Here is a 21,138-nt window from a genome sequence, read left to right on the forward strand (position 1 = left end):
GACACCCTGTGAGGTGGGTGAGGCTGAGAGAGCCCTGATATTACTGAAGAAGAAGAAGAAGAGTTGGTTCTTATATGCCGCTTTTCTCTACCCTAAGGAGCCTCAAAGTGGCTTACAGTCGCCTGCCCTTTCCTCTCCCCACAACAGACACCCTGTGAGGTGGGTGAGGCTGAGAGAGCCCTGTAAAGGGCCACAACTGGCTTATGGTGACCTCAGCAAAAGACTTTCAGAGCAGAGGCGTTTGGCCATTGCTGTCCTCTGCAGAGCCTGCCTTGGTGGTCTCCATCCAAGACGTATGGTGACCCCAGGAAGGGGCAAGCTAAGGTGGGTGGCTGTTTTCTACTTCTGCATAACAGCCCTTGGGGTCTCCCATTCCAGGACAAGCCAGGGCTGGCTCATGAGCTATCCATGGGCCTGGAGATTGGCCCTCTGGCACCCCCGAAAAAGAAACCCCGAACGTTTGCCACCATTCCCCTCCTCCAGATTTCTAGTCTCCTTGGATCTAGTGCTTTAGGTAACCTCATCTTAGTCTATAAAGCACTTCTCTCAAACACATTTTGTCTCTGTGGTGCTTCTTGGCCCAGTCCCTACAGAAAGAAAAGGTATCTTTATCCCTCTTAAAAATAAGAGAGTTCCCGATAATTCAGACTTAGAAACATTTGGTTTTATCAATAATGCAACATCAACAACGGTCAGATTACCTTGAGGGGCTTTGCCAAAGCCGCAAATTACGGGTTTTTTATATTTATATCATGTTTATTTATACGGTTGACCACTACGTTGCTTTCATGGGATTTAAATATCATTGACCCTCAAGACATATATAGTCATGTCACCTGAAGAAATTATATTTTCAGACAATACAGGTAATCAGTTAGGGCCATCTCTCTCCTCTCTCTTTTCTTTTTAAAATAAAGCTATTTATCCTTCGAGCAGCTTGGTGCTCGGCTCCGGTGCGTATTTAAACGTTGCCCTCAATTTGCTCACTCAGTGGGGCTTCTAGCAGTCAACTTTCTGTGCCTTTGAGGCCATCTGCCTCCAAAAAGCTAAGGCAGACAGCTGCTGACAGAGGGGAGAATCAGATCCCGTTGTGGAGACACTGGCTGAGTGAGTTGCCTCGGATCTAGACCTTTTGATTGTTAAGCCGGATGCGGCGCCTGACTCAGGCTGATCACCAGCCTGGCTCGACTTCTCCCTTTTAAAAGCCAGCGCAGAGTAAAAGGAAGGGAAGAAGAAAAAGGACGCACAGAAAGATGGGGAGAATGTTGGGGGAAAGCAGAGAAAAAGAAGGTGTATGGTGGCCAGCTAGGGTTGCCAGCCTCCAGGCGGGACCTGGGGATCCCCCGGAGTTACAGGTCATCTCCAGACCACAGAGATCGGTCCCCCTGGAGAAAAGGGATGCTCCGGAGGGGGGACTGTATGGCCTCTCGTCTCTGCCGAGTTTCCTCTGACCCCAAACCTCTTGAACTGGAGCTGGTAGCCCGGCTGAGTCGGAACCTTCCAAAAAAATCAGCGGGCCTGGCGGAAAGATGTCCGTCAAGGGGCGGAAGAGGGGGTTTCTTCACCGCTCAGCTTTCTGGCAGGAGTGAGGCGGCTCTTTCTGACCTCCTTTCCCGTAGCCGACCTGCCCGGCCCGAAAGGGATGTCACCAGAGGTCACGCGTGAAAAATCTGGAACAGCAAAGGTATGGCTTAGAAGAAGAGAACCCAAAACGGATCAAAGGCTAAGTGCTAGATGGAGGGGGGGGGGAGGTTTTGGAGCTCTACATTATCGGTTCAAAGGAAAGCATTGCTTGCAGTATGATTGGCTCCCCTTCCCCCCCAATTAGTGGTATTTATGGAGACCCTTTGGGGTCTTCAAGGCAAGAGACCAACAGAGGCACTTGGGCTTCCCTCTGCTTAGTCTCTGAAATTTGATGGGATCAGTCGAGCCTGGGACATCCAGGTCCAGGCAAGAGATAGAGGGGGGGCTGGCCATTGCTGGCTTCTGCATGGCACACCTGGACACCCTTGGAGGTCTCCCATCCAAGTGCTGATAAGGTCTACAGTTTGAAATGTTATCCATCCATCCATCCACCGATAAGCAATACTGGCTCGTGGCAGTTTGCAACACATATATAATTTAAAAAATCTATTAATTAATTTAATTAATTCTCTGTTTATTTATTTATTATATTTATATACCACCCTATCTGAAGGCTCAGGGTGGTTCTATCGATCCATAAAAACATCAATACCATAACACAACACCCTAACATTACAATTCCCAAGTGGTCTCACTTCCTGACTCTGGGTTGATTGGCTGATCTCACTTCCTGACTCAGGGTTGATTGGCTGGGGCTTGTGAGCTCACTTCCTGACTCTGGGTTGATTGGCTGCAGCTTGTGAGCTCACTTCCTCAAGGCAGCAGTTTTGAACCTGACTTTTCACTACCCATGGCAACCATATAGCAGCTGACGACTCCCATTCCCATGGCAGCCATTTTGTAGTTACTCCTAACCTTCTAACGGCAACCATTTTGTAGTTACTCCTAATCTTTTCACGGCAACCATTTTGTAGCTGAATCCTCCTATTCTCCTGGCAGCCATTTTGTAGCTGGCTCCACCCCTCCTCAAGGCAGCCATTTTGTAGCTGGCTCCTAACCTGCTCAAGTCAGCCATTTTGTAGCTGACTTTTTCCTACCCCCGGCAGCCATTTTGTAGCTGGCCCATCCCTTCCTAAAGGCAGACATTTTGTAGCTGATTGTTCCCTACCCCTGGCAGCCATTTTGTAGCTGGCCCCTCCCTTCCTCAAGGCAGCCATTTTATAGCTTGCTCCTCCCCTCAGGGTTGATTGGCTGATTTCACTTCCTGATTTAGTGTTGATTGGCTGAGGCTTGTGATCTCACTTTCTGTCTCAGTGTTGCTCCTCCCCTCAGAGTTGATTAGCTGATTTCACTTCCTGATTTAGTGTTGATTGGCTGAGGCTTGTGATCTCACTTTTTTGTCTCAGTATTGATTGGCTGAGGCTTCCTGACTCAGTGTTGATTGGCTGATCTAAATTCCTAACTTGATGAGGGGAGGAGCCAGCTACAAAATGGCTGCCTTGAGAAGGGGAGGAGCCAGCTCAAGTCAGCCAGTATGTTGCTGGCTCCTCCCCTCCCCAAAGCAGCCATTTTGTATCTGGCTCCTCTCCTCCTCAAGGCAGCCATTTTGTTGCTGGCTCTTCCCCTCCTCAAAGCAACCATTTTGTATCTGGCTCCTCCCTCCCTCATGGCAGCCATTTTGTAGGTGGCTCCTCTCCTCTTCAAGATAGCCATTTTGTTGCTGGCTCTTCCCCTCCTCAAAGCAACCATTTTGTATCTGGCTCCTCCCTCATGGCAGCCATTTTGTAGGTGGCTCATCCCCTCCTCAAGGCAGCCATTTTGTTGCTAGCACCTCCCCTCCTCAAATCAGCCATTTTGTACCTGGATCCTCCCCTCCTCAAGACAGCCATTTTGTTGCTGGCTCCTCCCCTCCTCAAAGCTGCCATTTTGTATCTAGTTCCTACCCTCTTCAAGGCAGCCATTTTGTATGTGGCTCCTCCCCTCCTCAAAGCAGCCATTTTATATCTGGCTCCTCCCCTCCTCAAGGCAGCCATTTTGTTGCTGGCTCTTCCCCTCCTCAAAGCAGTCATTTTGTATCTGGCTCCTCCCTCCCTCATGGCAGCCATTTTGTAGGTGGCTCCTCCCCTCCTCAAGGCAGCCATTTTGTTGCTGGCACCTCCCCTCCTCAAGGCAGCCATTTTGTAGCTGGCTCCTCCCCTCCTCAAATCAGCCATTTTGTAGCTGGCTCCTCCCCTCCTCAAGGCAGCCATTTTGTTGCTGGCTCCTCCCCTACTCAAAGCTGCCATTTTGTATCTGGCTCCTACCCTCTTCAAGGCAGCCATTTTGTATGTGCCTCGTACCCTTCTTAAGGCAGCCATTTTGTAGCTGGCTCCTCCCCACCTCAAATCAGCCATTTTATATCTGTCTCCTCCTTTCCTCAAGGAAGCCATTTTGTATTCTCCCCTCCTCAAGGCAGCCATTTTGTAGCTGGCTCCTCCCCTCCTCAAAGCAGACATTTTGCATCTGGCTCCTCCCCTCTTCTAGGCAGCCATTTTGTATCTGGTTCCTACCCTCTTCAAGGCAGCCATTTTGTATCTGGCTCCTCCCCTCCTCAAGGCAGCCATTTTGTTGCTGGCTCCTCCCCTCCTCAAAGCAGCCATTTTGTATCTTGCTGCTCCCTCCCTCAAGGCAGCCATTTTGTAGCTGGCTCTTCCCCTCCTCAAAGCAGCCATTTTGCATCTGGCTCCTCCCCTCTTCTAGGCAGCCATTTTGTAGCTGGCTCCACCCCTCCTCAAGGCAGCCATTTTGTAGCTATCTACTCTCCTCCTCAAGACAGCCATTTTATAGATGGCTCCTCCCCTCCTCTAGGAAGCCATTTTCTTGCTGGCTCCTCCCCTCCTCAAGGCAGCCATTTTGTAGCTGGCTCCTCCCCTCCTCAAAGCAGCCATTTTGTAGCTGGCTCCTCCCCACATCAAGGCAGCCATTTTGTAGCTGGCTCCTCCCCACCTCAAAGCAGCCATTTTGTATCAGGCTCCTCCTTTCCTCAAGGAAGCCATTTTGTATTCTCCCCTCTTCAAGGTAGCCATTTTGTAGCTGGCTCCTCCCCTCCTCAAAGCAGCCATTTTGCATCTGGCTCCTCCCCTCCTCTAGGAAGCCATTTTCTTGCTGGCTCCTCCCCTCCTCAAGGCAGCCATTTTGTAGCTGGCTCCTCCCCTCCTCAAAGCAGCCATTTTGCATATGGCTCCTCCCTTCTTCTAGGCAGCCATTTTGTAGCTGGCTCCTCCCCTCTTCAAGGCAGCCATTTTGTATCTGGCTCTTCCCCTCCTCAAGGCAGCCATTTTGTTGCTGGCTCCTCCCCTCCTCAAATCAGCCATTTTGTATCTTGCTCCTCCCTCCCTCAAGGCAGCCATTTTGTAGCTGGATCCTCCCCTCCAAAAGGCAGCCATTTTGTAGATGGCTCCTCCCCTCCTCTAGGAAGCCATTTTCTTGCTGGCTCTTCCCCTCCTCAAGGCAGCCATTTTGTAGCTGGCTCCTCCCCTCCTCAAAGCAGCCATTTTGTATCTGGCTCCTCCCCTCCTCAAAGCAGCCATTTTGTATCTGGCTCCTCCCCTCCTCAAACCAGCCATATTGTATCTGGCTCCTCCCCTCCTCCAGGCAGCCATTTGGTTGCTGGCTCCTCCCCACATCAAGGCAGCCATTTTGTAGCTGGCTCCTCCCCTCCTCAAAGCAGCCATTTTGTATCTGGCTCCTCCCCTCCTCAAGGCAGCCATTTTATAGCTGGCTCCTCCCCTCCTCAAGGCAGCCATTTTGTAGCTGGCTACTCCCATCCTCAAGTCAGCCATTTTGTAGATGGCTCCTCCCCTACTCAATGCAGCCATTTTGTAGCTGGCTCCTCCCCACATCAAGGCAGCCATTTTGTATCTGGCTCCTCCTTTCCTCAAGGAAGCCATTTTGTATCTGACTCCTCCTTTCCTTAAGGCAGCCATTTTGTATTCTCCCCTCCTCAAGGCAGCCATTTTGTAGCTGGCTCCTCCCCTCCTCAAAGCAGCCATTTTGAAGCTGGCTACTCCCCTGCTCAAGTCAGCCATTTTGTAGATGGCTCCTCCCCTCCTCAAGGCAGCCATTTTCTTGCTGGCTCCTCACCTCCTCAAGGCAGCCATTTTGTAGCTATCTACTCCCCTCCTCAAGGCAGCCATTTTGTAGCTGGCTCCTCCCCTCTTCAAGGCAGCCATTTTGTATCTGGCTCCACCCCTCCTCAAAGCAGCCATTTGGTATCTTGCTGCTCCCTCCATCAAGGCAGCCATTTTGTAGCTGGCTCCTCCCCTTCTCAAACCAGCCATTTTGCATCTGGCTCCTCCCCTCTTCTAGGCAGCCATTTTGTAGCTAGTTCCATCCCTCCTCAAGGCAGCCATTTTGTAGCTATCTACTCTCCTCCTCAAGGCAGCCATTTTATAGATGGCTCCTCCCCTCCTCTAGGAAGCCATTTTGTTGCTGGCTCCTCCCCACCTCAAGGCAGCCATTTTGTATTCTCCCCTCCTCAAGGCAGCCATTTTGTAGCTGGCTCCTCCCCTCCTCAAAGCAGCCATTTTGCATCTGGCTCCTCCCCTCTTCTAGGCAGCCATTTTGTAGCTGGTTCCATCCCTCCTCAAGGCAGCCATTTTGTAGCTATCTACTCTCCTCCTCAAGGCAGCCATTTTATAGATGGCTCCTCCCCTCCTCAAGGCAGCCATTTTGTAGCTGGCTCTTCCCCTCCTCAAAGCAGCCATTTTGCATCTGGCTCCTCCCCTCTTCTAGGCAGCCATTTTGTAGCTGGCTCCTCCCCTCCTCAAGGCAGCCATTTTGTAGCTATCTACTCCCCTCCTCAAGGCAGCCATTTTGTAGATGGCTCCTCCCCTCCTCTAGGAAGCCATTTTCATGCTGGCTCCTCCCCTCCTCAAGGCAGCCATTTTGTAGCTGGCTCCTCCCCTCCTCAAAGCAGCCATTTTGTATCTGGCTCCTCCCCTCTTCAAAGCAGCCATATTGTATCTGGCTCCTCCCCTCCTCAAGGCAGCCATTTTGTTGCTGGCTCCTCCCCTCCTCAAAGCAGCCATTTTGTAGCTGGCTCCTCCCCACATCAAGGCAGCCATTTTGTAGCTGGCTCCTCCCCTCCTCAAAGCAGCCATTTTGTATCTGGCTCCACCCCTCCTCAAGGCAGCCATTTTGTAGCTGGCTCCTCCCCTCCTCAAGGCAGCCATTTTGTAGCTGGCTCCTCCTTTCCTCAAGGCAGCCATTTTGTACCTGGCTCCTCCTTTCCTTAAGGCAGCCATTTTGTATTCTCCCCTCCTCAAGGCAGCCATTTTGTATCTGGCTCCTCCCCTCTTCAAGGCAGCCATTTTGTATCTGGCTCCTCCCCTCCTCAAGACAGCCATTTTGTATCTGGCTCCTCCCCTCCTCAAAGCAGCCATTTTGCATCTGGCTCCTCCCCTCTTCTAGGCAGCCATTTTGTAGCTGGCTCCTCCCCTCCTCAAGGCAGCCATTTTGTAGCTATCTACTCCCCTCCTCAAAGCAGCCATTTTGTAGATGGCTCCTCCCCTCCTCTAGGAAGCCATTTTCATGCTGGCCCCTCCCCTCCTCAAGGCAGCCATTTTGTAGCTGGCTCCTCCCCTCCTCAAAGCAGCCATTTTGTATCTGGCTCCTCCCCTCTTCAAAGCAGCCATATTGTATCTGGCTCCTCCCCTCCTCAAGGCAGCCATTTTGTTGCTGGCTCCTCCCCTCCTCAAAGCAGCCATTTTGTAGCTGGCTCCTCCCCACATCAAGGAAGCCATTTTGTAGCTGGCTCCTCCCCTCCTCAAAGCAGCCATTTTGTATCTGGCTCCACTCCTCCTCAAGGCAGCCATTTTTTAGCTGGCTATTCCCATCCTCAAGTCAGCCATTTTGTAGATGACTCCTTTCCTCCGCAAGGCAGCCATTTTGTAGCTGGCTCCTCCCCACATCAAGGCAGCCATTTTGTAGCTGGCTCCTCCCCACCTCAAAGCAGCCATTTTGTATCTGGCTCCTCCTTTCCTCAAGGCAGCCATTTTGTACCTGGCTCCTCCTTTCCTTAAGGCAGCCATTTTGTATTCTCCCCTCCTCAAGGCAGCCATTTTGTAGATGGCTCCTCCCCTCTTCAAGGCAGCCATTTTCTTGCTGGCTCCTCCCCTCCTCAAGGTAGCCATTTTGTAGCTGGCTCCTCCCCTCCTCAAAGCAGCCATTTTGTATCTGGCTCCTCCCCTCCTCAAGGCAGCCATTTTGTAGATGGCTCCTCCCCTCCACAAGGCAGCCATTTTGTTGCTGGCTCCTCCCCTCCTTAAAGCAGCCATTTTGTATCTGGCTCCTCCCCTCCTCAAGGTAGCCATTTTGTTGCTGGCTCCTCCCCTCCTCAAGGCAGCCATTTTGTAGATGGCTCCTCCCCTCCTCAAGGCAGCCATTTTGTAGCTGGCTCCTCCCCACCTCAAAGCAGCCATTCTGTATCTGGCTCCTGCTTTCCTCAAGGAACCCATTTTTTATTCTCTCCTCCTCTAGGCAGCCATTTTGTATCTGGCTCCTCCCCTCCTCAAGGCAGCCATTTTGTTGCTGGCTCCTCCCCTCTCAAAGCAGCCATTTTGTATCTGGCTCCTACCCTCTTCAAGGCAGCCATATTGTATCTGGCTCCTCCCCTCCTCAAGGTAGCCATTTTGTTGCTGGCTCCTCCCCTCCTCAAGGCAGCCATTTTGTAGATGGCTCCTCCCCTCCTCAAGGCAGCCATTTTGTAGCTGGCTCCTCCCCACCTCAAAGCAGCCATTCTGTATCTGGCTCCTGCTTTCCTCAAGGAACCCATTTTTTATTCTCTCCTCCTCTAGGCAGCCATTTTGTATCTGGCTCCTCCCCTCCTCAAGGCAGCCATTTTGTTGCTGGCTCCTCCCCTCTCAAAGCAGCCATTTTGTATCTGGCTCCTACCCTCTTCAAGGCAGCCATATTGTATCTGGCTCCTCCCCTCCTCAAGGCAGCAATTTTGTTGCTGGCTCCTCCCCTCCTCAAAGCAGCCATTTTGTAGTTGGCTCCTCCCCACATCAAGGCAGCCATTTTGTAGCTGGCTTCTCCCCACCTCATGCAGCCATTTTGTATTTGGCTCCTCCTTTCCTCAAGGAAGCCATTTTGTATCTGTCTCCTCCTTTCCTCAAGGAAGCCATTTTGTAGCTGGCTCCTCTCCTCCTCAAAGCAGCCATTTTGCATCTGGCTCCTCCCCTCTTCAAGGCAGCCATTTGGTAGATGGCTCCTCCCCTCTTCAAGGCAGCCATTTTCTTGCTGGCTCCTCCCCTCCTCAAGGCAGCCATTTTGTAGCTGGCTCCTCCTCTTCTCAAGGCAGCCATTTTGTTGCTGGCTCCTCCCCTCCTCAAAGCAGCCATTTTGTAGCTAGCTCCTCCCCTCCTCAAGGCAGCCATTTTGTATCTGGCTCCTCCCCTCCTGAAGGCAGCCAGTTTGTTGCTGGCTCCTCCCCTCCTCAAAGTAGCCATTTTGTATCTGGCTCCTACCCTCTTCAAGGCAGCCATTTTGTCTCTGGCTCCTCCCCTCTTCAAGGCAGCCATTTTGTTGCTAGCTCCTCCCCTCCTCAAAGCAGCCATTTTGTATCTGGCTCCTCCTTTCCTCAAGGAAGCCATTTTGTATCCTCCCCTCCTCAAGACAACCATTTTGTAGCTGGCTCCTCCCCTCCTCAAAGCAGCCATTTTGTAGCTGGCTCCTCCCCTACACAAGGAAGCCATTTTGTATCCTCCCCTCCTCAAGGCAGCCAGTTTGTAACTGGCTCCTGCCTTCCTCAAGGCAACCATTTTGTAGCTGGCTCCTCCCCTCCTCAAGGCTAATCCCCTGCCCTCAAAGCAGCCATTTTGTATCTGGCTCCTTCCCTCCTCAAGGAAGCCATTTTCTATCTCGCTCCTCCCCTCCTCAAAGCAGCCACTTTGTAGCTGGCTCCTCCCCTCCTCAAAGCAGCCATTTTGTATCCTCCCCTCCTAAGACAGCCATTTTGTAGCTGGCTCCTCCCCTCCTCAAGGCAGCCATTATGTATCCTCCCCTCCTCAAGACAGCCATTTTGTAGCTGGCTCCTCCCCTCCTCAAGGCAGCCATTATGTAGCTGGCTGCTGCCTTCCTCAAGGCAGCCATTTTGTAGCTGGCTCCTCCCCTCCTCAAGGCAGCCATTTTGTATCTGGCTCCTCCCCTCTTCAGAGCAGCCATTTTGCAACTGCTTCCTCACGTACTCAAGCCATTTTGTAGCTGACTTTTCCCTACCCCTGGCAGCCATTTTCTAGCTGGGCCCTCCCCTCCTTTAGGCAGCCATTTTGTAGCTGGCTCCTCCCCTCAGTGTTCATTGGCTGATGTCACTTCCTGACTCAGGATTTATTGTCTGAGGCTTGTGAGCTCACTTCCTGACTCTGGGTTGATTTACTTGTGCTTGTGATCTCTCTTACTTTGTAGCATACTACAAATCTTTCATCTTAAACCCCCTTGAACCATCGGGGAGAGCGGTATATAAACGTAATAAAACAAAACATACAAAATAATTACATCATGTTGGTCTCAAGTCAGCCTTTTTGGAGTTCCTTCTCACCAAAAATCTTGGTCATGTGGCCAGGTCGGTGGCCTCAGACCTCAGCCTCCCCTCCCGACCCCTTCTTCTTTCGTTTCCCAAGCCAAAGTGCAGGTTGAAATCCCTGGAGCTGCGCGGGCTCAGCTGGATGACCTCCCGGGGACCTCCTAGCTCCACGACTCAGCGAGATGCAGCCCTATCCCTGGCACTCCCACTTTGGCAAGAACTTTGCTCCAGCTCTTTCTCTCCTGGCAGCCCTCTGCCTCTCTCTGGCTCCACTTCAGCCAGCGGACTAAGAACCCTTTTCCCACTTGTCCGTCTGTTGCAGGCTGGCCTGGTGCATCCGACTCTCCCCTTCTTCCTTCCTTCCTTCCTTCCTTCCTTCCTTCCTTTCTTCTTTTCCCCCCCATTCCTCACTTCTTAGACCATCATGATTCCTCTTCCCCATCCTTTTCTCTTTGAACAGCTGCAAAGAGGGAGGGACCATCCTCCCCAGGCAAGCCCTCCCTTCTAGGCTGAAGCATCCCTGGGTCCTACATCCTCTCCCCTTCCTGACTCCAGATGCCTCCAGAGCTGTCTCCTTCCCCGGTCCCCCATGCGCCGGAGACCCATCTTCCCTGCCCCCAGCAGAGTCGCCTACCTCCTCCGCTCCCTGCCATGAGGAACACCAGCCGGCTCTTCTGTTTCTTTGCTGTGGTGGCTTCATTCATGAAAGGTGAGTGCTCTTTTCTCTCCAGTTGATCAGTGACGGGGCTTGTGCAGGGCTGGGGCGGGGGGGAGAGGCAGAAACCCAGCCCGGGCAGGTCTCAAAGTTCCAACCAGAGGAAAACAAAAAGAATGCAAGTTGAAATGACATTTTTAAGCGCAGAGTTTTGTGGGTGTGTGTGTTGCCCCCCCTCTCTCTCCCCTGCAGTGTTTTTCCTCTTGGCCCCTTTGGCAAATCTATCCTGAACTGGAACGGGAAACCTAGGGTGCTAAAGCACGCCCCTGGGATGTGAATTGCCCAGGGAGGGTGCACAAATCATGGCTGATTGGGACCAAGAGGGGAACAGAAATCCTATTCGTTTTTTTTTTTCCCGGGGGTGTTTAGGGGTGGTCTGGAGCTGTATTTGGTTGGGTTTGTTGGCTTTGCTGTGGAATGGGATTGAGATGTCACAGGAACCTTCTTCGGCATTCTCCCAATCTCCCTCCCCTCTTTCCCCCCAGTGGCATATTCATACAGTGTGTTTCCCGCAGTGTTTTTGAGCAGTGCCACCTTTCTGACTCCCGGGGCAGTCATGCGGAAGCCGCTGAGACCAAGTTGGCTCCAAGGCCGGCGTTTGGGTTTGCCTCCGTCACCGAAACCCCTCCCTCCTTCCCTCCCAGCTCCGATCGTTCAAGATGTTCCGGCCCGATCCAATATATTTCTTGGAAGCCCTCAGGCAGGGCAGGAGAGCAAGCGGAGGCCGAGAGGAGAGGCGAAAAGGCGATAAGTCAACTTTTGGAGACGACTCTCCATCTCCCTGTCGCTGTCCTCGTATTCCTGGACGTCCGAGGCCGTTTTCAAAATCCAGACCCATTAGATGGTCCTTCCAGAGGGCGGCCGGCGGCCTGCAATCATTTCGGCTATATAAATAAATCATGTTTCCTATTGAGGACTTGGAGAAGTAATAACAAAGCCATTCAATAATTTAAGACGCTTGAGGATCCTAAATTTTGTTTTGCTGATGCCGAGGGTTGGGGGGGAGCTGGAATTACAGCAAGGGTTTCCGAGGAAATTGGGGGAAGGAGCCGATTAAGTAAAGAGACTGGACGGGTCTAAAATACGGATCGGTCTGGTCAGAAATAAAGCGGGAGAGGGGGGGGGAAGAGGAAAGTTAGTTGAGGTTCGCTGAGCGTCTCCGACGTCACCTGTCAAGAAATTCACCAGATTCTCGGGTCTTCCTCTTGGCAGATTGGTCAGCTGCTTGGCAAATGAGACGGTCTTTCTTATAGATCTCTAGATTGTAACAAGGAGGAGGGACGCAGGCAGGCCGCTAAGGAATCACTGCAGACCTGGAGAAAAACCCTGTATCTGTCTTTTCTTTATTTTTCTCCTTGGCCCCTTTGCGTGGTTCCACGACAGTCCGATGTCGCTGGACAAAAGAAAAGTTGGCGGAAGTTAAACCTTTCTCCTTAAAAAGGAAGGCGCTTCCACGATGCCTTGCAGACCGACAACGCGCCGAAGGTTTAAGTCCGGTTTGCTTTGGGCCCAGCAGGTGACCCACTCTGGATTTAATTTAAAGCACAGGAGCTGGACACGGATTCTGGCCCGAGACGAAAAGTCTGAGCATCACGGAGGCTCCGATTTAACACCTATCTGCTGACATCTAGTGGCTCATCCACGTTTGCCAGAAGCAGCATCGCTCAACCTGCTTGGCGGGCAAACCGGCCTGAGTACCGTTCACACAGACACCTGCAACGTAGACCCTGAACCTCTTTTGAACACAGAGCGAGAACACCCCGCAAAGGGAGGGCCCATCGCACGGAAATTAACACCGCATGGGTCTTCCCCGGTGCCGATTCGGGGAACTGAATGCACAAAGCCAAACAGAGCTTAGGAAGCAGGGTTGCCAGTCCCCAGGGGGTGGCTGGAGATCTCTTGGGGAGTGTGAAAATGGTTGCACAGCTGGGGGGGGTGAATAATTGGTTTTTATACCCCGCTTTTCACTTCCCAAAGGAGTCTCAAAGCAGCTTACAATGGCCTTCCCTTCCTCTCCCCACAACAGACACCATGTCTTTTCTTTGCCAACTTGGGGCTGGGAAATCCTTGGAGAGGGATTTTGGGGAGGGAACCTCTATCATGTCACCTTTCCTTTGTCCCTCCCCAAACTCCACCCGAAAACCTCTGGTATTTTCCAACTTGGAACCCCAAACTGGTGATGGGTATAAGAGTTTACTTCTTACATTAAGTTTTGCACCTTGTCGTAAGAGTTTGAATTTGCAAAGAGGAACCGAGGAACAGCCTGCTTAAGGACTGAAATGGTTCTTGTTGTGAAGAGAAACAGCTACGTATAGAAAGAGGAGAGAGGCAGGCCTACCTAGCTGTATAACTGTTGCCAGCAATCTTTCTTTCAGTTGAGGAGGCAAGCAGGGAGGAAGTGTGCTCCAGTTCAGCCAATCAGGACACGGGAGGAGAGCATTAGGAAAACACCAGGAAGCCCTTAATCTAATTAGGTCTCTCACCTCCCCAGGCTGTTCCTGCCAAATCATCAGGTATTTCTTCCCACAGTCCAAGACTCGAATCTAGATGATCTTTAGGATGCTTTAGGATGCTTAGGGCTGATCCTGCGTTGAGCCGGGGGTTGGACTAGATGGCCTGTATGGCCCCTTCCAACTCTATGATTCTATGATTCTAAGATTCTATGATTCCATGATTCTATGATTCTATGATTGTGGCCAAACATATCTTCCCCCTCAAACACCCCTTCAAGCCAGCTTTTTGTCCCATGGGGTAGGATCATAAAGCCTATCTAGACCTCCGCAACTCAGCCACATGTGGAACGGTGTGTAAAATTCTCATCGCCCCCTTCTCGAAAAGAAAATTCCAGCGCTCATTTTACAAGGCCTCGATCGGGCTTCTGCTTACGGTCAGTGACCTCATACATGTGCGAGTCGGGTTGTTAAGTATCATTGACATGCCTCTGTTTAATATTTCATCCACATATCGGGGGCTCACAAGCTCACCATACATAAATCATAGCCTTCCGGAGTGCCGCGGTGTGAGACATTAACCGACGTCATTTATAAGGCATTTAAGCACGAAACTGCGCTTTGTTGAACATGAGGACATATAAATGATTCAAGCTTTCTTCGGGGGGGCGAGCAAGTTATCGGGCCTTCATCAGAACAGCCCACTCACCCTGGCCCACTCGCTGCCACGCTGGAAAAGTTTATCGCTTAATGTAAAATGAGCTATGGCTAAACACCCGGGAGGGATTTACGGACAGCGTCTCTCAAACTGCTGGCTGCGTTTCGTGGATAAGTGAGGGAACAAACCACAACTGCATTCTTTGCGAACTAGAAACCCCGGCGTGACTTTCTGCACGGAAGAGAAGACAAGTGGAGGTTTGTGGCTTGGGGACTAAGGGGGGAAAGAAAATCTCCCCTTAGGTTGGATTTGATGGTCATTCAGAGAGATTTAAAAAGATTCTTTGCTTTGACTGTGGATTAATGTTAGAAGGAGCAAGTCATCTTGTTATGATAAGTTTGTAAGTTTGGCTGAATCGGCAATTGTGTATGTTTTTGTCGTCGAGCAACTCACAAGTTTTACCAAAATCCCTTGGTTTCCTTTTCTTCTTTCCTGCTCTCTTTTCCTGACCTTTTATCTTTTCATCGTAACAGGTTGGACCCAAAGGCCATTTTTTTTTTAACAGCAGTAGCGATACCCTATTTGCTAATTTCTCCTCGTTGCACAACCTTAATTTGCTCCTCAGGACAATGTACTATGAGGATCAACGGGAGGTAGAAAAATAGAAAAGCCCACCAGCAAAACAGAACCAGCCACGAGAACGAGAGAATCTCGTCTCCGTTGGGCAACCTCGTTTATTTCCTGCCTTTACAGGAAGTGACACGGCAGATGCTGAGGAGCGGCTGATGAACCACCTCCTGAACGGCTCGCGCTACAACAATTTGATCCGCCCGGCCTTCAACTCCTCACAGCTGGTGGTGATAGAACTGCAGGTGTCGTTGGCTCAGCTTATAAATGTGGTAAGTCTTGGGTTGCCAGCTCTGGGAAGATACCTGGAGATGTGGGGGGCGGAGCCTGAGGAGGGTGGGGTCCAGAGAGGGGAGGGACTTCAGTGGCGTAGAATGGCATTGAGTCCGCCTTTCAAAGCAGCCATTTTCTCCAGGGGTAGACTGGGCAATCCGAATCCTATCAGATTTTGGGAGCCAAGTAGAGCCGACCCTCTACTTAGATCTCCAAGGATTTGGGTGAGAGTTTAAATGTATTGGGTGGCCGTATCGCTTGTGTTTTCTATCTACGTTGATGTTATTAGGACAACCAGTTCTATAAAATGGATATTCTTCCATCTACTGGAAATTCAGAAGGTACTCTTTACCCAGGATTTTGACTGAGAGCGTGCATCTTTTAAGTAGTGTCCCCAGCTCGGGGTTGGGAAATTTGTGGAGATGTTGGGGGGGAGACTGAGGAGGGTACACAATGGCTAAAAGCCACTGCAGAAGCCATGTGTTCCTTGTGGCGCTCTGGCTACTGGGCAAAACTCTATGGTTGAATTTGCTTCAAACCATAGAGTTCTGCCCCCAAACCAGAGTGTCGCCCCCTGACAATGAAAAAGATGAAACCTTTCGGTCAAAAGCCTGGGTAAAGAACGTGTTCTGAATTTCCAGTAGAAGGAAGAGCTGGCGACTGCAGTCCCCAACCTGGTGCCCACCAATTGTTTAAAAAAGGGAGCAGGACCAGGTGGGGGTTTAGGCCAGCTGGGCTTCAGATTGGCCCCTGGAGATCGTATTGGCTGTGCAGATTTTTTAAAACACGTGTGACTGAACGTAAGCAGCAGTGGCCATTTTTGTGGCTGGCTCTGTCTCCCGTGGTGGCCATTTTGTGGTTGGCTCTGTCTCCTGCAGCAGCCATTTTGTGGTTGGCTCTGTCTCCTGCAGCAGCCATTTTGTGGTTGGCTCTGTCTCCTGCAGCAGCCATTTTGTGGTTGGCTCTGTCTCCTGCAACAGCCATTTTGCGGCTGCACCCACCCACCACCTTGCGTCAGGATTCCAAAGGGTTACGCCATCCTGTCAGAACCCATTCTGCTCGCATTTCCCATTCCTTTTCCTTCCATCTCTTTTTGCCCTCTCCGAAAGCGGTCGGAGAGCATTAGCTTGGTCCCTGATGAGGAAGAACTGCCAAACCCAATCACTTTGAGGTTCTGTCTTGTCCATTAATTTGCTTGATTTCCAAGTTTTCAGAGGCTTCTTGCCCATTTGAGAGCTTTCCCCCTGACTGTCCAGCAAAATAGCCTAGAGCCAGGCTCCTCTGGTGGGCAGGAAACACGCTAATGTAATTTAAAAACAACAAGAAGCGAAAGGTTGGGGTTTTTGAGAAATCTCTAATCTTCCCCTGAAGCCGCACAGCCCCTTTTAGCAATTTATAACTTCATGTTTACCTTTTAATATCAAAATAAATCCATCTAGGCAAAAGCCTGTTCTAGCTTTATTAATTTGGGCTCCCTCATTTATCTGTTAGCGATGGGCAGCCATGTTGGCCTGAAGCAAAAGAGCAGCCTTTGGGTCCAGTGGCTCTTTTAAGATCAACCAGATTTTCTTCTAGGTATATGGTTTCGTGAGCCAAGGACCCAAATCAAGGTCTTTCCCATCACCCACTGTTTGGTCTTTTTAGCTAGAGATGCCGGGGATTGAACCGGGGACCTCCTGCCTGCCAAGCAGAGGCTCTGCTCCTAAATCACAACTCCATTTTCTTACAAGGCATTTATCCGCCTGCATTTATAACACCGGGTAGTGGTCACAAGTGAGATTTTTGCTGCCGAATTCGACTACTACAACGAATCCGTGTCTCTCTCTCTCCTTTCAGAACGAGCGTGAGCAGATCATGACGACCAACGTCTGGCTCAATCAGGTAAACATTCTGGCCGGTAGACATTGTTGTGCATCTTTTCCACCGCATAAACATCCTTTGGTCCAACAGAAAATGTTGTTTGCTCCACCATCCTCCTGAGAGCGATAACAACAATTAAAATCTGCTCAGGGTGGGTAACAAGCAACACAAGGACAAAACACCGAAGTTAAATTTGCTTAACGTTGTCATTTAAAACATTATCATTCATGGGACGAAAATCCCAAGGGGAGAGGTTGTAGCCCGAGCCGATCTCCTGCATTCCTTCTCCTTCCCCTAGCGGTCAGGCCGGCCTTATAGGGTAGATGTTATTTCTGGCCTCGACCACAAGCCTGGGGGAATAGCTCTGTTTTGCACGGCCCTTTGGAGCTGGTTGAGGTCCCGAAGGGCCCTGATCTCCTCTTTATTTCTTTTTAAGGAATGGACTGACTACCGCTTGGCTTGGGAACCTGCAGACTATGAAGGAATTAACAAGCTAAGGATCCCGGCGAAAAAGGTCTGGTTGCCGGACATCGTGCTTTACAACAAGTAAGTTGCAGCTTGTACGATGGTCTGTGTAGAGTAGGGATGCCGGTCCCCACTTGGGGCTGGGGGATGCCCTGGTTCGGCCTCTTTCCCTCTCCTTTGGGGGTTTAAGAAACTTGGGGAGATCCCCCTCCAACAGGCAAGAAGCCTGAAGGGGAAATGATGTTTCTACATCACCTGGAAATGATATAGCAACATCAGTGATGTGGGGGGGAACACTCTAGTTTGGGGGCAAAACTCTATAGTAAGAAGCTAATTCTACCATAGAGTTTTGCCCAAAGACCAGAGCGTTGCCCTTTACGTCACTTTAGAAACATCACTTTCTCTCTTCTTCCATGTTTACAAGTCAGGGAATAATATGAACTGTACTGGAGGCCAGAACAGGGAATTTATAATCATGGCTGGGAATTCGGTACTGTTTTTGTTCAGTTCCTTCCCTGGCCGCACAGAAATAATTCCCGGTGGGAGCAGTCTTGTGGTTAGGTGGGAATACATCCATTTGCACCACATCCCCAAAGTGCAGCCAACCAGCCTTCGTGTTGCCGCCATAACCGCGATCTCTTCCCCTCGGTCTCTCCAGCGCCGATGGAACATACGAAGTGTCCGTGTACACGAACGTGATCGTGAAGAACAACGGCAGCATATTCTGGCTGCCCCCGGCCATCTACAAGAGCGCCTGCAAGATCGAAGTGAAGCACTTCCCTTTCGACCAGCAGAACTGCACCTTGAAATTCCGGTCGTGGACTTACGACTACACCGAAATCGACATGGTCCTGAAGACCGGCACAGCCAGCATGGACGATTTCACCCCCAGCGGCGAATGGGATATCGTGGCCCTCCCGGGGCGGAGGACCGTAAACGCCTTGGACCCCAATTACGTGGACGTGACCTACGACTTTATCATTAAGCGAAAGCCACTTTTTTACACGATTAACCTCATCATACCGTGCGTGCTCATAACATCCCTTGCCATCCTGGTGTTCTACCTCCCGTCGGACTGCGGGGAGAAGATGACCTTGTGCATCTCAGTTTTGCTCGCCTTGACCGTGTTCTTGCTGCTGATTTCCAAAATTGTCCCCCCGACCTCGCTCGACGTCCCTCTGATTGGGAAATACCTGATGTTCACAATGGTCCTTGTGACGTTCTCGATCGTCACCAGCGTTTGCGTGCTGAACGTCCACCACAGGTCGCCGAGTACGCACGCCATGCCGCCGTGGGTCAAGGTAGTCTTCCTGGAGAAGCTTCCCAACTTTCTCTTCATGCAGCGCCCGGAGAACAACTCGGCGCGGCAACGGATGTACAACCGGAAGAAAACGAAGACGGAGTCCGTCTGCACCGACCTCTCTGACCTGTACAAGGGCTCGGCCTATTTTGTGAACACTGCCTCGGCCAAGAAGTACGACTTGAAACTTGCGGAGAACGCCGACCACGCCGGCAGCCATCAGGACGTCCGGCTGAGAACTTCAGCCAAGTTCTCTCCCGAAGTTCAAGAAGCTATCGAGGGGGTCAGTTTCATAGCGGACCACATGAGAAGTGAGGACAACAACGAGAGCGTGAGTATTGAGGGAAAGGTTTTCTGTTTACCGCGGTTTGAGCAGATCATTGTTGACTGGGATATCCAAATGCAGCATGCAGGGAGAACCAACCTAGGCTTGGTTCCCATCATTCTGTAGCTGGCATTCAAATAGACTGAACTCAGAATATTAAAACAAGTTTCCATAAAAGCGAAGCTGAAAAGCATTAAAAAAAATATCTGTCGAGGAAAGAAGAAAAAAAAGAGAGAATCTTATTGGATGCCTCCAGAGTCGAAGGAAAATATTGTTAAAAAGGGAGGGAAAGAGAGACGTTGATGCAATTGATACATTATTAAATGCATTTAACTGGCTTCCTTTCTTCCTTCCAGGTCGTTGAAGACTGGAAATATGTTGCCATGGTAGTGGACAGACTGTTTCTCTGGGTGTTTGTTGTCGTTTGCATTCTAGGGACCGTCGGCCTGTTCCTCCAGCCCCTTTTCCAAAACCACACCATTCCGGTGAACCCATAAAAATGGCTGACTCCAACGACAACCTCAATGGCTTTTACTCCCCCGGCGGGTGGTGTGCAGAAGTTCCCAAAATGTTATTTCAGAATCCGGTCATTCAAATTGCCCAGATTTTCTACCAATGAATATCCTCCATAATTTTAAGTTTTAATTTCCCTATTTAATGCGGGCTTATATCCAAACTGTTTTTCTGGGCCCGTAACCACTTTCTAATATGCACTTCCGACCCCCATCCATAAACATGTACGGCATCATCACCTGTGAACCATGACTGAACAACTGCTTTTGTGGAACAACAGGTAAGGCACCAGACGATGGATCCGGACCAGGTCTTCTGGGTTCTACAGGCCCAGAACAATTTGCCCGTTTGGACAAATTATCCGCATGCTTGGATCGTTCAAGTAGATATAAGCAAAAACACATCTGTCAAATCACTGTTGACTTGGGTCACAACTTGCTCTGGATGGGGAAATACTGGGAATTTGGGGGTGGGGTTTGAACCCGTGGAGGGCGGGGCTTAGGGAGGGCAGGGACCTCAGCTGCCATAGAGCCCCCGTACCAAAGGGGCCATTTTCTCCAGGGTAACTAATCTCCATTGCTTGGAGATCTGTCTAATAACAGGAGATCTCCAGTCCCCCCCGGTAACCCTATTGCTGACCCCTGTTCCCCAGCTCACACAGACGTCTCCTAATCACTTACCAAATATGAACTAGTAATGCCTCTTATGAACCTCTCAAGATGGGAGTGCCAAATAAATATCCAAGCAGCTAACCGAGACACGCCCTGTAGGCCAGGAGGGTGAACTTCATTTGGCTTCTTTCAGGAAAGGGCATTACGTGTCCACGTTACCTTTTTATTATGTTCATTATAACTTTTTTTTTAAAGGTCTTTTCTATAAAAGCGGGAGGGGTTTATCTGTGTGAAATATCGGCCTTGCTGTTTGCACAGGGACTGTCTATTAAAATGGTATTTTATTTAAAATATATATTTCCAGAGTGGGTGTGCTTTCTTTGAGGTGGGGAGGGCCTCCGTGGTTCCAATATGTGATTTACAATCCGTTACAATGCGTTTATTCGTCGTTTTTAAGCAACAAAGAGATAATCAAAAGCAAATGGGGCAATCCACAGAAACACTCAAACGTCTGTCTCTCCTGATCTTACTGTTCCTTCGACTCAAAAGTCTAGAACAAAACAAGATCCAGGCAATCCTCTCAACTAAGAAACTGCTAGGGGAGTTTACCAATCCTCATCTATAAAAAAAAAAACTGGATGATTTTTCGAGATGATGAATTCACATAACCTATTAAGACAGAGGACAAATGGCTTTCTCTCAAGTCGGACCAGATTTCACTCTGTAATAGATTACGTTATTCCCTCCTTCTTCCAAGGAGCTCAGAGTGGCCTATATGGTCCTCTCATCCCCTTTCATTCCCACAACAACCCTGCAAGGTGGGCAAGCAGAAAAAGGAATGCCTGCCCCGAGTTTCCTCAGCAAGATTCACAGTAGTATGTGGCTTTACACCAAAAATCTCCCGAGAGCATAACCTGACACGCTACACTGATTCCCTGCCTATGCCTGACATCCCCATTTCACACGGTTGTCTTAAAGGGGCGACAGAAACAATCAAGCCAATATGAGATCCAGGAATTCAATCAGGATCCAGACACTTTAACTCCAACACAAAGAGCTGCTGATTTCCAGGGCGGAGAAACATGCCACGTTCACAGCAGGGTCTGTCTGCTCACCCCCAGTCTGAATCCTGAAACTGCTTCTTTTCTGGGTCTCCTCACACACGGGGGACCACCGACTCACGTGCAGCAAGTG

At 50.4% G+C, this 21,138-nt stretch overlaps 1 protein-coding gene across 2 annotated transcripts; it reads left to right on the forward strand.

The window, feature by feature from the left end:
* Positions 1-247: 247 nt before the first annotated feature.
* Positions 248-19,788, forward strand: CHRNB4 (cholinergic receptor nicotinic beta 4 subunit). Of its 2 annotated transcripts, XM_077317805.1 has the most exons (7): positions 248-324; positions 10,703-10,856; positions 14,724-14,869; positions 16,707-16,751; positions 17,167-17,276; positions 17,854-18,826; positions 19,177-19,788. In XM_077317805.1, exons 2-7 carry the CDS (start codon positions 10,703-10,705, stop codon positions 19,315-19,317), a joined length of 1,569 nt encoding a protein of 522 aa, XP_077173920.1. In that variant the 5' UTR covers positions 248-324; the 3' UTR covers positions 19,318-19,788. The 2 variants fall into 2 exon arrangements, with proteins under 2 accessions (XP_077173920.1, XP_077173921.1); XM_077317806.1 differs by lacking the exons at positions 248-324; positions 10,703-10,856 and adding an exon at positions 13,989-14,227.
* Positions 19,789-21,138: the final 1,350 nt, after the last annotated feature.

Source organism: Paroedura picta, chromosome 18 (genome assembly GCF_049243985.1).
Source record: "Paroedura picta isolate Pp20150507F chromosome 18, Ppicta_v3.0, whole genome shotgun sequence".
NCBI classification, from domain to species: Eukaryota; Metazoa; Chordata; class Lepidosauria; order Squamata; family Gekkonidae; genus Paroedura; species Paroedura picta.

What these genes read in the sequence shown, in the direction of transcription:
- CHRNB4 (XM_077317805.1), top strand. Translation starts at nt 10,703, where the DNA reads ATGCCTCCAGAGCTGTCTCCTTCCCCGGTCCCCCATGCGCCGGAGACC. An exon ending in GACATCGTGCTTTACAACAA is followed by an intron (nt 17,277 to 17,853) that starts GTAAGTTGCAGC and finishes CGGTCTCTCCAG; the next exon opens with CGCCGATGGAACATACGAAG. An exon ending in GTGAGGACAACAACGAGAGC is followed by an intron (nt 18,827 to 19,176) that starts GTGAGTATTGAG and finishes TCTTCCTTCCAG; the next exon opens with GTCGTTGAAGACTGGAAATA.